The following is a 13,931-nucleotide window of genomic DNA, read 5'->3' on the forward strand; positions in this document are numbered from 1 at the left end:
AAAACTTCGTATGAATAGATGACACGTCATCTCCAAGCTCCAGTCAGAGAAGTGCACACATTTGTCCCAGATTTGTCCCAGCGCTCACACTGGAATGACTTCCGACCAATGCAACGTTCAAGCTGCGGAAACACGTGTACAATCTAATGCAATCCAGCACAACAGCCCTGCAATAAATCATAACTTTGTGAACCCATAACCCTCATTACCCAGACCATTCTACCTCAAAAGCCAATCTTGTTATACACTATCATATTTACTTCTTTTTTTCCATAAGTGTTGGCTCTTTAGACCTTTAATCTGTTAATTTGAGAAGAAAAAAATATCACTATCTGCCACACTAAGGCCATAGCCTGTAACTGTAATCACATCATTCTATAGGGGGTCACAAGCAGGGTCTGGAGCCAATTTGGTGCTGAATTGTGGTGAATAATACTTTAAAATATTAGTGTTTTTTATCCCCCGGAATACAAATAATGGCAGGACTTCTGGAGGTCATGACCCACATAAGATGCATCTAAGGAGTTACAAGATGATAACCAGTGTCTAAAGTAAGAAAATCTAAATTCTGCTACATTGAATAATGTTTATTTTTCAGAATTTTTTCTATTGTTTTTTTCTTGTGAAAAACAGCAGTTTTATATATTTATTGTTTTCATTTATTTATATATATACTATTAAAATGAAACAGTCTCTAACAAAGAAAAAACACAGAAAAAATGTTGGAAACCACTGGCCCAGAGGATTAACAGTATGTAAAGACAATGGTAATAAGACTTGGTGATCACCTGAATCACAGTGAGTGAGTCCTGTGATGATACATTTTAGCGTAAACAAGGATGCTCAGGTCGAGACACATTCTAGGACCAAATGAAGATTTAATTTTGTATAGTGGCTGAAATAACAGTTTGTGAAGTTTTGAACATGAACAATCTGAAATTATACAAAACAAACAAACAATCTATAAATGGTAACATTGTACTTTCTAACTGAAATTACATATTAAGGCTGTCTTTTGTGGGGAGCAAATTCTATATCAACACATTATACATGTTTGTCATTTCTCTTGTCCCCTTGTCTTTCTTACAGAAACAACTTGTTAGAAAAGTTGAAAAATATGGTACAAAAGGTTCACACACACACACACACACACACACACACGCACGCACACACGCAGCTCTACTTGTGTGAAAATGTAGAACAGTTATAGCAACTTCGCAGTCCACTCTCGGAACAATGTAACTCAGCTTTACATCTATTTTACGGCATCTATTTATTCCCTGCCACCTGCTCTTCACGGTTCACCACCCTTTAGAGCTGGAACCGCCAGCACAGGTGTCCCAATCTATCAATGTTTTTATGCAGGACGCTGTGAATCGGTGCCACGTATCTTGCCACGTCACCGTCCCGAGAGAAATCCCTGCAGAACAGGCCCTTCTCTGAGCTGAAGACAAACTTCTGGGGCATTGGTCCATTGCCCCTCACATACTCCCACACAGCCAGGAGCAGCAGCCTCACCTCAAAGGGAGTAAGGTGGGGGAAGGCTTCGTGTACATTGGCCAGCACAGGAGGCAGGAGCTGGCCTTCTCCCATGCATGACACCAGGAGGCAGGAGGCCTGGAGGTGCCACGGGGAGTCTGTGGATGACATCTCACGGGATGCCTCCCAGTGGGCCAGCAGGGTGGCCAGGAGGCCTCTGAGCACAGCGGAGCAGTAGCAGAGAGCCGGGCGTCCAGCTGCCACCACCTGAAGTAGAGGGAAAAGCACCGGGTGAGCCTCAAAGCAACGACGAATGTGGATGTCTCGCTCCACCGTGGTGCGGGCATGCTCTTCTGGGGGCCAGGACAGCTCCCCGTTGGCCACATCCGGACAGACGTTTTCCACCAGTGTGACTGCTACAACCTTGGCTGCCTCGGCGTTGATGGGCGGCGGCTCGTCAGGGTCAGATGGGGGTTGTGAGCCGTTGATAGAGCCGTTGAGACCAGAGGAGCTGCAACACTGGACTACGACAGCCAACAGAGTCTGGATGTTCTACAGAGGGAAGAAAATGATGGTGACACGTTGACAGTCTTTTCTGCTACAGTACATCAAACACAAAATACATATAATCACGCTTACTATAAAAGTTCTACCGTTTTTAATCATTTTCAAGTGCTGTTGAGATAACAGTCAGGCAGGAAGAAATGAAATAAAACATACAAATCCATACATTTGTGTATATCTGCAGAGCTTTACTTCAGTGGACCGCCCTCTACCTCCACCCCAACAACATTATTTTTTTTCCTGTGAAGTGTTTGCCTGAAAATGTATTTTCAAGCTCTAGCTGTATGTTCAATCTGCACACATGGCCTACTTTAAATAGAAAAATAACTTTTGGTATACATCTACATTTTGCTGCAAATGCAGTATTCAACTGTCCAACTCACCTGGATGACCCCAGATGGGTCAGGCAGCTGTGTGATGGTGCGGATCTTCAGACCCTTGCCGATCACCCCGGCATGAAATACAGACCACACACTGCCAGAAAAGTTGACGGTGGTACCGAACCGACAGTTGATGTCCAGCAGGGAGGCTCCGAGGTCAGGGGACACAGAGGGGGAAGTAACAGGGGCCCCAGACATGTCTGCGATCAGCCCTCCAAACAGGTCAGTGTTGCCTTTATGTAACGCTCCCTCAACCAGCTGCTGAAGCACCGCCTTGAGAGTGAGCGGAGAGTACGCTGCAAAACGGGACAGGAGCAGGACTGAACAGTTCACAGCCTCACCTGCCTGTCCCCCATCCCTCCCTATCTTCCCCCCTTCTCCTCTCCTCCGAAGCGCCAGAAAGAAATGAGTGACAGCAGCACGGGAAAGCAGAAGCAGGTGTGCTGGGGAGGAGGTGCGAGGGAGGGGGCTACAGGACAGGAGACGCACTGTGGCGTGAGATACAGCCGGGTCACCGTGGAGAAGGAGTGGGCCAAAATCATGGAGGTGTCCTGAGACCGCTGAGCCCACCTGGATGGCCATGGAGGACTGAGCGCCCGCTGATCCTCTTCTCTCCTCATCCTGACTCTGGATGGCTGAGGCCAGGTTCAGCAGCAGTTGTCTCAGCTGCCGGGGCCCCAGGGTGTGTGTATGGATCTGGGCCACACAGCGAGCTACAGCGGCAGGAATGAGTCCCGCCATGCAGGAGGAGAGTGTGGTGTGAAGCTGCCAGGCCAGAGCCAGCTCCTCTGGGTTGCGGGCCTGGGTGAGTAGCTGGCAGAGGGCCTCGGTGGCAACGCTGGGACCCCCATACACTGACAGCAGACACAGAAGCTGGTGAAGCCAGAGGTGACGTTTTCTCTCCAGTCGTAGTGTTTCAGCACAGAGCTCACCCACATGAGACTGCAGCTCCTCCAAAAAGGGGATGACTCTCTGGGGCTGAGAGGAAGCAGAGTGATGGTGATTTCCTTCAACTACATCTGATCGGTTGAAGACCAGTTTGTGGAGATGCAGAAGCAGCATCTGAAGGAGGCGGTCACAACCTTCTCTGACTCCTTCATGAGGGGAGGGTGTCGGGCCAGAGATGATGACCGAGGCTGGGGTCGCTGTGTCTGCCAGAAAACGGAGGACCCGGGACCCTCCTGAAGGACTCTGGCTAATGAGATGGACAGCAAGCCCCAGCATATTATCCAGTTCCTCTCTGGGGAGGCCCTGCAGCAAGGCCTGCAGCTGGAGCAGGACAGGAGGGCGTAACAACTCCACCAGCTCTGCAGACACAGCACCAAAGAGGTTGGGAGACATTGCAGCCAGTTGTAGCAGAAATGGTACAGCAGCACGACGCAGCTGAGGGGAACTCTCCCAGGAGGTCGAGGACGAATTGGGAGAAAGAGGGCTCGATGGACTCAGGCTCTCCTGAAACATCCTGAGCAGCTCCTTCCTGATGCTGTCGGAGTGGTGTACTGCAAGGTGTCCAAGGATTCCCACCACCGAGCCAATCTTAGGCACTCTGTTGCCTTTATCCGCTCCCATCACCATTAGCCCTTGGTCCTTGGCGCCATGAGAGCAGAAGTCCTTCAGTCCACATGCCAAGACTCGGCTGATGATAGTACCCGGGAAGGCAGACCCAATGTGAGCCACCACCCAGTCGAAATGTGGGGAGTGTTGAACCGAGGTGTCCAACAGCGCATCCACACAGGCATCAGGGCACCAGGCCAGCATGGCGGCCAAACACTGAGAGTAGGCCTCCATGAGGGACCGGGTGGCAGCACAAGACATCCAGAGCTGGAGCAGTTCATTGAGGCTGGAGGAGTGGGGGGCCACCCTGCGGCCAGCGTGTTTGCTGCTCAGCTGGCCCAACAAGTCCACAGCCCAAGCAGATACCAGGGGGGCCCAGGCCCGGGGGTTGAGCCGGATGAACTCTGATAGCACGCCATGGACCTCCTATGGATGAACAGAAATAATTAAAACCGTTTCCTGAGGAATTTAACTGACCATTATCCTATATTTCTGAGTGATTTAGAAACCTTACATGATATTGGGCTATACAAATACACCTTAGTTGATTTTGCATCTCTTCAATGAGGACTTACTGAAAATGGCCTGTAAAGTTTAATCTTAATTAGTCTTAATAATTTCATCACTGTAAGTTCTATGTATGTCCCACCTGTATGATGTCCTCCAGGTTAGAGCTGACCGCGGAGCTGGCTTCCCCCTCTGTCTCCAGGTTGTGCAGGAAGGCAGAGACGTGCTCATCGTACACACCCCTCAGATGCTCCAGCACCGCCCCTCGACAGGCTGGGACTGAGCGCAGCAACCGCACAGCGCAGCGGGCGTGTTCCCGGACACTGAGCTTCCGCCCCTGAACGGTGTCAATGCCACTGATGAAGGACTTGATCTCCTGGGAGAGTTCCTGGGCACTAGGGGAGAAGGATGGACAGGATGAGTGATTTGCAAAGTGTGATGTTTAGCATCCATAAGCAGAAAATGATGAGGAAAAGGAACAAAATAAAAAGAGGTGTGCGCCTGTATGTGTGTGAGAGCGAAAGGTTCAATTCAAACTCCCCATAAAGATGTATTTATACATCACTAACAACAAGGAAGAGAAACATAGTATTCAACTATTTTGTCAATTGATAGTTTAGTCGAAATGTAAGAAAAAGTAATGAAAGACCCACAACCTCCCAATGCCCAGAGTGATGTCTTTAAACTGCTAGGTTTGTTTGACCAACAGCCAAAAACCAAAACATATTTAATTTACTGTCATACACGATGAAGACAAGCAACAAATCCTTATATGTGAGAAGCTGGAACTAATAACTATTGTTTTTTTTTAATTTATATTATCTTTTAAACAATTCCTATCTACTATCGAAATTGTTGTAGATTAATCTTCTCTCTATTGCTTTATATTCTGTACACAGCTTCTTTTTTTTTTTTTTGAATCAAAAATCAGATTTTGATGCTCTTCTCTGGTTTGTAAATTTGTAAACTGAATATTTCTGGGTTCTCGGTTTTAAGATGTCATTATGAGGTGTCATGGAAGTTGTGGTAGGTGTTTTTCACTATTCTTAGATTTAAAAAAGAAGAAGAAAAGGGCAACAACTAAAATCTTTCTTTTTCTTAATTAACTGATTGATTGCTTAGTCCAAAATTTGTCGGAAAATAGTTTAAACTGAGCAAGTGGATATATTCATGGATTAGTGTTTCGATTGCTATCAGATAAAGGCTACAACAAAAATTTAAGAACACATGATGAAGACAAGCAGCAAGTTTTCATATTTTTTTGGTCAACTAATTGATTAAATGAGTCATCTGCAGCTCTATATCAAAGAACAGCAGCACATTGTCATAATTGAGAAGCTGGAACTACGTAATGTTAGGCATTTTTAGATGAATGGATTTTTTTTTACTAGTAATCAATTGATTTATATTCATGGACAGATTCATTTAGTGTCAATGAACTAATCATTTTAGCTCTAAAATTTTTAAAGAATTAATTATTATTAATTATAATATTTATTAATTACAATAATGATTACTATCAAATATGATCATTATGAATGGTATTAATTATAATTATTAGCAGTTGCATTACAGCCCTAAAATAAATTCAATTGAAAATCTTATATAAAATATATAAAATACTGAACATTTGCTGGTGACTGGTGCTGTACAAATACGTGCTTTGCTCCAACTGATAACATTTCCTCAGTGTAACCGTGCCGCATGTTGTCAATCCAGTCACTTTCTTCATGAGCTGGCCCTACAGAACAATGTCGTAACAAATAAAAGTCTGACCCAGTATTGTCTATACCGTTAACTTAAATATAAAACATAAAACACGCACTAAACTGACTTTCAGGTCTAAATTGTCCAGTCCTCCACCACTCACCTCAGGGCAGTCTGCGGGGTGTGAGTGTGTGAGCTCTGCATCGCTTTCAGCGGACTCCCGTCAAACACCACAGACATCGCTTGGTCTTTTAACATTAAAGCGTCACATCAAATCCTCCTGTCAGCCAATGTGACTTCGACGAGGACAACAAGGACAGTTTTTTGTTATATTTTCTGTACAATTTCAGGACAAAAATACAGCGAAAGGGCGCTACAAAGCCGGAAGGTGGAACTTCTTCGTCGCTATGAAAAAGAAAACCGACATGGACAGCTGACGTCACTGGCGACATCTAGTGGTGACTACAGACATCTCGTAAAGTTTAGAGACATGAAATTTAGTGTATTTTTAAAGAAAAGTATGGCAATTATATTATTACCATATATTGTTATTGATATAACACATTTCTAGGTTTAGAACTAAAGTAAGTTTAGTCAATTCTGCTACTGTTTAAAGAATGAAAGCATAAATTATGTAATTATGGAACACTGGAAATAAATCAACTTATATTTAGACATGCAATGTTTATTTCCAAATACTACTTTATTAGTTTGAACATGAATACAAAAACAGGTAATGTCAAATAAAAAACCCAAAAAACAACATACCATAATACAAACCAGTTACACACATTTAGCACTGTCCAGACAGACACAAATCATCCCACTTCTCCCACACCAGTGGGACCCCTCAGCCACCCTCAGCTCAATTCTTGCATTATCCCAAATGTATATGATTACCAGTGTAGTGTTCTGAAGGTTTCCCTTTAGCAATATAAGCCTCTCCTAGAAGATATATCACAAATAATCAAAGGTCAATAAAGCACTATTGCAAAATGGTAAAGATGGACAGGGCTTTGCAGCAAATAGGGTTCAATAATATTCATATTAATAATATGACATAATATTATCTGTAACATACAGTCAGTTGCCAGTGTATTAGGCACACCATACTAAATGTAATGCAGTCAAAAACTGAACATTATAACATTCATGAATGTAGGAGATTTATTGCTGGACTGTTGCATCAGCCTACATTAGTTTTATCAAGGTGTACCTGATTAACTGCCAGCTGAATTTATCCATTATAATAATCATTATTATTGTTATTATTATTATTGTTGTTGTTGTATTTGTTGTTGTCGTTGTCGTTGTCGTTGTTGTTGTTGTTAGCAGTACTAGAAGTATCAGTAGCAGCTGCTTTTATTGTGAAGGTGACCGGCCCTAGCGGCTACAGAGAGCAATGATCAGCTGGTCGCTCACAGCTGAAATTTGACGTCAGTGCCTTTGACGACCCTGACGATACACCGGCCCGTGGACATTATCGTTTACGGTATGAAGAAGGACTTTCCGACCATTTACATACTGAGTTGTAGGCTAGTGTCAGGCTTCGTGAGCTGCGGTGTTTTATATGGTGTAACGTTAATGATGATTAAAGGTGATTTAGATTATGTAAACACAAACCAGCTAAGAACTAGCTTGCTTCCGACTCCCTTGACGTCTCGTCGCTTGTTTAGGCTCGTGCTGTTTGATTAAGCTTTGAAACAATGATTTTTATCTTTCATTTAACCGAATACACTCGCATTATTTTGGCGATGGTCCACTTTGTTTTACAGCATCTGATCTAAACAAGAACGGGAAGGTGTGTGCAGGTATTAACGTTACTTTCACATTCAAGTCTTTTGAGAGGTGCTGATTTATACCATTTCGGAAGGTGTAGTTTGTTTCTATTATTTTTGTCCATTTTTACATCCCTGAATGTTGGTTAAATAACAAAACATCACTGAAAAAAAGACCAGGAAAAAAGAGGAGGCTGTCCTTGAAAAACACACCAGAATTCAAACTTACCAAAAATTAATTAAGATAAAAAAGATTATTCAATAGTCAAAAAATATAAGGTTCATTCTTCATTCCCACATGGGCATCTGTGTTTTGTTAAAACCTTTATCAAAGCAAATACAGTTATTTTCAATAAACATGTTTCAATGCCAATCTTTACTTTTTCAGGTACAGGTTTTGTTTTCAGTTGCCAAAATCTAAAGTCTCTCTCCCACACACACACACACACACACACACACACACAGACAATCTGTAAAATGCTGTACTTTTGAGATAAATACATGAGCAACCATGCTAAATACACACAGATACACAGATAAATTGTGTATAATTTTATTTCATATCGTTTGTTAATATTTGGTCTACAAAAGGGTGCCGGCGCTGAAAGTCACACCAATCCAAGATTTACAGACGCAAGAGACACTGAAATGGCTCCGACTCTGGTGAGGAATTTACTGCTTAATTAGAATATAGAAAATAGACTTGATGATGTTTTTTGGTTATTTTTTGGTGTTCTTGGGATGTGTTATAGTAATTATGAATCATTATGCACTGGATAACATTTAAAGTGTGTGTGTCCAGCATACTATGGTTTTATAGCATTTAATTTAATAAAAAGTCATATTCTTATCTTTGTTTAACCCAGATTATGTCAGAGAGTTCAGGTCAAATGTGCTGCAGTTGTTGCTAAAACAGTCTGTTGCAAAGTCAAACTTTTTTTTTTCTGTGTCTTCTAATCCAAGTATGATGAGAAACCAGAGCCTGGGGACTTGATAGAAATCTTCCGTGGCACCTACCAGCACTGGGCAGTTTACATCGGTGATGGCTTTGTCGTTCACTTGGCACCACCCTGTGAGTCATGGTACACAAGTCTCTGGATTGTGACAGAAGTCCCAGTCTGGAACAAAGAGCACCTTCATCTGACAGCTCACATTCACTGTGGCATGAAGTTTTTCAGACCAGAGTATCAGCTTAAATTATTTTATTGGTTAAACTGTTTCAATAATTCATAAAAAAACACACACACAATAGGTTGCAAATGTATGCATGTCTGTTTATCTCTCTTTCTGTCATTCCTTTTTAATGATAGCTGAGGTCCCAGGTGCGGGCTCCAACAGTATGATGTCCGTTCTAAGTGAGAAGGCTGTGGTGAAGAGAGAGGAGCTGTGGGATGTGGTGGGAACAAACAACTGGAAAATAAACAACAGCCTGGATGAGAAGTACAAGCCCCTCCCAGTTCCTGTCATTGTGAAGGAGGCCCGTAAGCTGGTGGGCAAGGAACTGCCATACTGTGTCTTCAGGGGGAACTGTGAGCACTTTGCCAACGAGCTGCGCTACGGCAAGGCTGAGTCCCGGCAGGTAGGTCGAGGCATGTTGGTCTTTAACATTTACAAAACATTTTTTGGACCAGGGGACAGGGTGCAGCCAGTGTAGATTGATGTAAGTAAGCGTTGAAGAGACTTAAAATTGAGTGGATATATAGCGCTGATCTGGGATTTGTACCAAAAGGCCCAACATGTATAAAGAAACGCAGATCTTCCACATTACTTATCATGGCTATCTGCTCAAGACGGGTTATGGAGGGGAAAGGACTCCCATAAAGGAAAGCAGGAACTTTGGACCACTAAAGAGGGTGAGAAAGTCTGCAAAGGCAGCCTCAACTGTGCACTGCTTTATCTTTTGATGCAGACGTTTGCAGTTTAATCTGTGATGAAGCATGGTGGCTGTGGTAGCTTGATAGCTTGGTTTTAACAGTGGCAAGAAAAAGAAGTGAACCCTTTAGAATTATCTTTATTTACATATAAATTTGTCAACTAAACTGGTCAGATCTTCATTTAAGTTACAATGATGAACAAACACAATCTATTTAACTAATAACATTCTTGTCCATACTGAAAATTTCATTCAGACATTCACAGAAGCTAATTGGAGTCAGGAGTTATCAAACCTGGAGTCCAATCAATAAAGACAAGATTGGAGGTGTGGGTTAGAGCTATTTTTACTTATAACAAAAAAAACATACACATTTTGGTCCTATTACATTACATATTTCATTACTAAAACATTTTGAGTTTGCTATTCACAAGAAGCATCTGCTGATGTGAACGATGCCTCACAAAAGAGAGATCTCAAGTCTTGCGATCAAGAATTGTTTATTTATTTGCATGAACCTGAAGTGATTACAAAGTCATCTCAGAGTTTAGATGTTCATCAGTCCACAGCTACACAGTGTCTATGAATGGAGACATTTTAGTTCTGTGGATACTCTCCCTAGAAGGGTGCCCAGCTAAGATGAGTCCAAAAGTAAATTGTGGTGCATGGTTGCATGGAGCACGGTGTCCTGCCATGGACACCATGGAGGACACGGCTGCTCTCCAAACAAGACTAAATCAAAACCTAGTGTACGGACAGTGTATGGTCAAAGTGCAAAAGTGAGGATGGGGTTAAAAACTGTTGTGGAACCGCTGTGAACAACTGACATCATCATGGTGTATCTGCATTCTGCCTTGTGTCAGCTGGTTTCAGCTCTTTGCTCCTACTCTCTGTGCTCACATGTACAGTATTTTAATACAGCTGAATTTCCAGTAAACAAATACAGTGTATTAATAGCATTTAATTTCCAATAAAGTTGCTCTCATTTACATGAATTTCTGTTTCTGTTGTCAGACAACAGAACAATTATGAAATAGTGACTGCAACACAGCCCATTAAGACTACATGTTAACCAACAGTCATTTTCCGATCCACATTACTGGCAAGTAGCTAAAGTTTGTCACTATATCAGTCGCCAGGTGCTTTTTTTGGAAAATAAGTCTAAAAATCTGACAACAAATGTGTTAAGTTGGCAACACTGCAGGCCAGCTGACTAATGGTGTAACTTGATCACTCAACTTTATCACTCACTCAGTCATTCAGTGGTTTATAGCCCTGGCACCGCTGTTGTGGCCATAATCTCAGGGTGGCTGTCCACCTGCAGAAGCTCAGTAGAAGTTGGGTGACGCAACAATGACCCTTAACATCAAAGTAAATCTACTATAGAATGACTTCAAACAAAGAAAATTCACCATTGGCCCAGTCATAGCCCAGGCCTTAATCCAGTATAGAAAGCTGTGGAATGACCTGAAGAGAGCTGCTTACACCAGACATGTCTGAGTTGATGCAGCTCTGTACGAGGAGTGGTTCGAAATTCCTCCTGAACATTGTGCATGTCTGATCAGCAGCTACTGGAAGAGCTTGTTTTAGGTTATTGCTGCCAAAGGAAGTTTGACCGGTCATTCAAGTCCAAGGGTTCACTTACTTTTTCCACCAGTGAATGTTTAATGGGTATGTTCAATAAAGACATAAAAGATTAGCACTAGTCTAGTATGACACAGAACTATTCTCCTATACTCTTTACCAAAAGTGTGGTGAATAAAGCATGGTGTACTGTGGAAAAGTTGTGCTATGTTTCAAGCTCACATGTATCCGTTTTATTCAGCTTAGAACCTAGACCTTAGAAATATTTCTGTCTGTGGATCAGAATAAAACAGCGCTATAAGATGTTTTCTGTGTGTGTGCAAATATGCATATCATGCATATCCAAAGATGGCCACGGAGGAAAAGCTGACAATAAAGATATTTGGCTCTTGTTCAAAATATCTGCACATTTTTCTACAGACGTGAGTTTGGTAAGGCATTTTTTAAAAATAAGAATTGGATCTACATTTGTATATAAATTAAAACTAATATGCAAGTGACACAATTCCCTGAGTTGTGGATCATTTTATTGGAGTTTTCGGTGTCGAGAACACTCAGCATGTCCATGTTCTCCTACTGAAAGATGTGTGTTTCTCTCTGTAGGTGCGTAAGGCAGGAGAAGTAGTCGTGGCTGCAGGCCTGGCAACAATGGTGGGTCTGGGCGTTGTGGCTCTGGCAGGAGTTCTGTTTGGAAGCAGCAAAAAACAAGACAAGAACACAAAGTGATCAAAGTCCTGAGTTGCCCGTTTACTGGCTTGATTAACACATCACCAGCAAAGCCTAACTTGTGCTGATCATAATCAGTCTCAGTCACAGATAACTAACTAACTAACTAACTAACTAACTAAACCTCCACCTGTCCCTCATGCCTTTTTTTAGTTTGAAAAGCAATGCAAGGCACTTTTTTTCTGACTTTTTAAAATTTCTATGGCATAAGCACAACGAACAGGATCTCCACTACTTAAGGTGCCATAGATGTTAAAATGTTTTAATAAGACATCTCAAGAATGAATGAAGATATTTTTTGAATTATGAAGGATGTGAGATTCATGCGGGTGATATGGTGGGGAGGGGGGGTCTTTTCTACTGATTTATAATTATTTTCATCCTGAAAAGTTTTAAACAAAAATGGTTGCTGATTGCTGCTCATGGTGGATTGGTTTTGGCTATTTGAATCAAATCTCAATGGTGACTGTTGTTAGCCAGTACTAAATAAGCTATCTAAAAAGAACATTTAACAATCAAAATACATTTAACTGAAGAAATTGTTATTGCATCTCACAGGAAAGCCATATAATGTCATGTTACACCACTATGTCATCCTTTGACGTTTCAAAAGATTTGAATAAAAAAATAATTTGTGTGAATCTTGATGTTAGTCTGTCATTCCTTTACTTAAGTAAAAGTACCACTGCAACAATATAAAAATAATCCCCCCACATGTAAAAGTTCTGCATACACTGAATACACTTTTCACAACCACAAAATGCCCCATATTCATAAGCACACCCCCAAAAATCCTCTGATTTCTGTAAGACATACAGAAAGATTTATAACACACACAGAAAGTTAATGAATAAGTTATGTATTGACTACGCTCCTTAATGGCTGCTATAATTTCTGCAGATCACTAGATGTCACTGTACTTTATTTCATCAAAGCTTCAAAGCTTTGACCCTTTTTCAGACGTGTGTGTGTGTGTGTTTGTTTGATCTCCTGATACAGGTGTTAAAGTATACAGCAGGAGTAGGATTACTAGGAGGAGCATTAGGAACACTATTAGGATCAGGAGGGACAGTAGGAGGAGCCGCTTGTGCAGCGCTTTACATGAAGGGTTTACTGGATACTCTGGACCAGTTACCTTTCTGAGTGTCATCCTCCTCCTGAACTGATTCTCTGTCAGTAGCCTACTCCAAGGAATACATGAATTAATTTAAATAATATCTCATAATTTCCAAGTGTGTATTTGTTTCTGTTTGTTTTTATGTAAATTCATGGTAGCTACACTGTGAAAATACTAGATGTTTTAGTCGCTTATTAAATGCATTAAAGCTCCATACACTTCACCTATGGCTACCATCACTGCCAATAGGCGTCTGTCATAATGTTTCGCTTTACACAGGGAAGCCAGCCAAGGACATCCTCTCTCTCCCTCAAATGTACATTGTGAAAATCTATTCAGGAATTTCAAACTTATCAATTAACTGGTCCAAAACTCCTACCACTGCAAGGATGTGGCAGTCTACTGTTCACTGCAATAAAGCAACACTGAATAATTATCAACATATACCCGAAGCTGTTATAGTTATTTAATCTAAACTTCACACCACCACTCAAAACAACAGCAGATGACCAGAACCGCTGGATGAATATACTACTTCCTCTATCCGGCAGAAAAGGAGGCTTTTTAGGCTAAAAACATATTGATCAAGAACAGAAAAGAGTTTGCCCACAGAAATGTTTAGAGGAAGTGTATCAAGAGCGCTGCTTCTCAGTCCAATAACT

At 41.8% G+C, this 13,931-nt stretch overlaps 2 protein-coding genes across 3 annotated transcripts; one reads left to right on the forward strand and one right to left on the reverse strand.

The window, feature by feature from the left end:
• Positions 1-740: 740 nt before the first annotated feature.
• Positions 741-6,590, reverse strand: ints5 (integrator complex subunit 5). Its single transcript, XM_022759812.1, has 4 exons — positions 6,355-6,590; positions 4,627-4,879; positions 2,427-4,403; positions 741-2,031 (listed from the first exon to the last, which is right to left on the reverse strand). Exons 1-4 carry the CDS (start codon positions 6,447-6,449, stop codon positions 1,312-1,314), a joined length of 3,045 nt encoding a protein of 1,014 aa, XP_022615533.1. The 5' UTR covers positions 6,450-6,590; the 3' UTR covers positions 741-1,311.
• A 1,011-nt stretch (positions 6,591-7,601) lies between these two features.
• LOC111232455 (HRAS-like suppressor 3) lies at positions 7,602-12,793 on the forward strand. 2 transcript variants are annotated; one of them, XM_022759986.1, is made up of 6 exons: positions 7,627-7,683; positions 7,967-8,002; positions 8,561-8,632; positions 8,933-9,041; positions 9,280-9,548; positions 12,030-12,793. In XM_022759986.1, the coding sequence occupies exons 3-6, from the start codon at positions 8,618-8,620 to the stop codon at positions 12,150-12,152; spliced, it is 516 nt and encodes a 171-aa protein (XP_022615707.1). In that variant the 5' UTR covers positions 7,627-7,683; positions 7,967-8,002; positions 8,561-8,617; the 3' UTR covers positions 12,153-12,793. The 2 variants fall into 2 exon arrangements, with proteins under 2 accessions (XP_022615706.1, XP_022615707.1); XM_022759985.1 differs by lacking the exon at positions 7,967-8,002 and having other exon boundaries at positions 7,602-7,683.
• Positions 12,794-13,931: the final 1,138 nt, after the last annotated feature.

The sequence above is a fragment of the Seriola dumerili genome, unplaced genomic scaffold, assembly GCF_002260705.1.
Source record: "Seriola dumerili isolate Sdu_G_001 unplaced genomic scaffold, Sdu_1.0 BDQW01000331.1, whole genome shotgun sequence".
Classification (NCBI taxonomy): Eukaryota; Metazoa; Chordata; class Actinopteri; order Carangiformes; family Carangidae; genus Seriola; species Seriola dumerili.

Excerpts from the sequence above, each read along its gene's own strand:
- LOC111232455 (XM_022759985.1), top strand. Across the intron at positions 9,042-9,279 it reads CGTTCACTTGGCACCACCCT|CTGAGGTCCCAGGTGCGGGC; the intron begins GTGAGTCATGGT and ends TTTTAATGATAG. Across the intron at positions 9,549-12,029 it reads GCAAGGCTGAGTCCCGGCAG|GTGCGTAAGGCAGGAGAAGT; the intron begins GTAGGTCGAGGC and ends TTCTCTCTGTAG.
- ints5 (XM_022759812.1), bottom strand. The coding sequence starts at position 6,449 with ATGTTAAAAGACCAAGCGATGTCTGTGGTGTTTGACGGGAGTCCGCTG. Across the intron at positions 4,880-6,354 it reads ACCCCGCAGACTGCCCTGAG|TGCCCAGGAACTCTCCCAGG; the intron begins GTGAGTGGTGGA and ends CTTCTCCCCTAG. Across the intron at positions 2,032-2,426 it reads ACCCATCTGGGGTCATCCAG|AACATCCAGACTCTGTTGGC; the intron begins GTGAGTTGGACA and ends TTCCCTCTGTAG.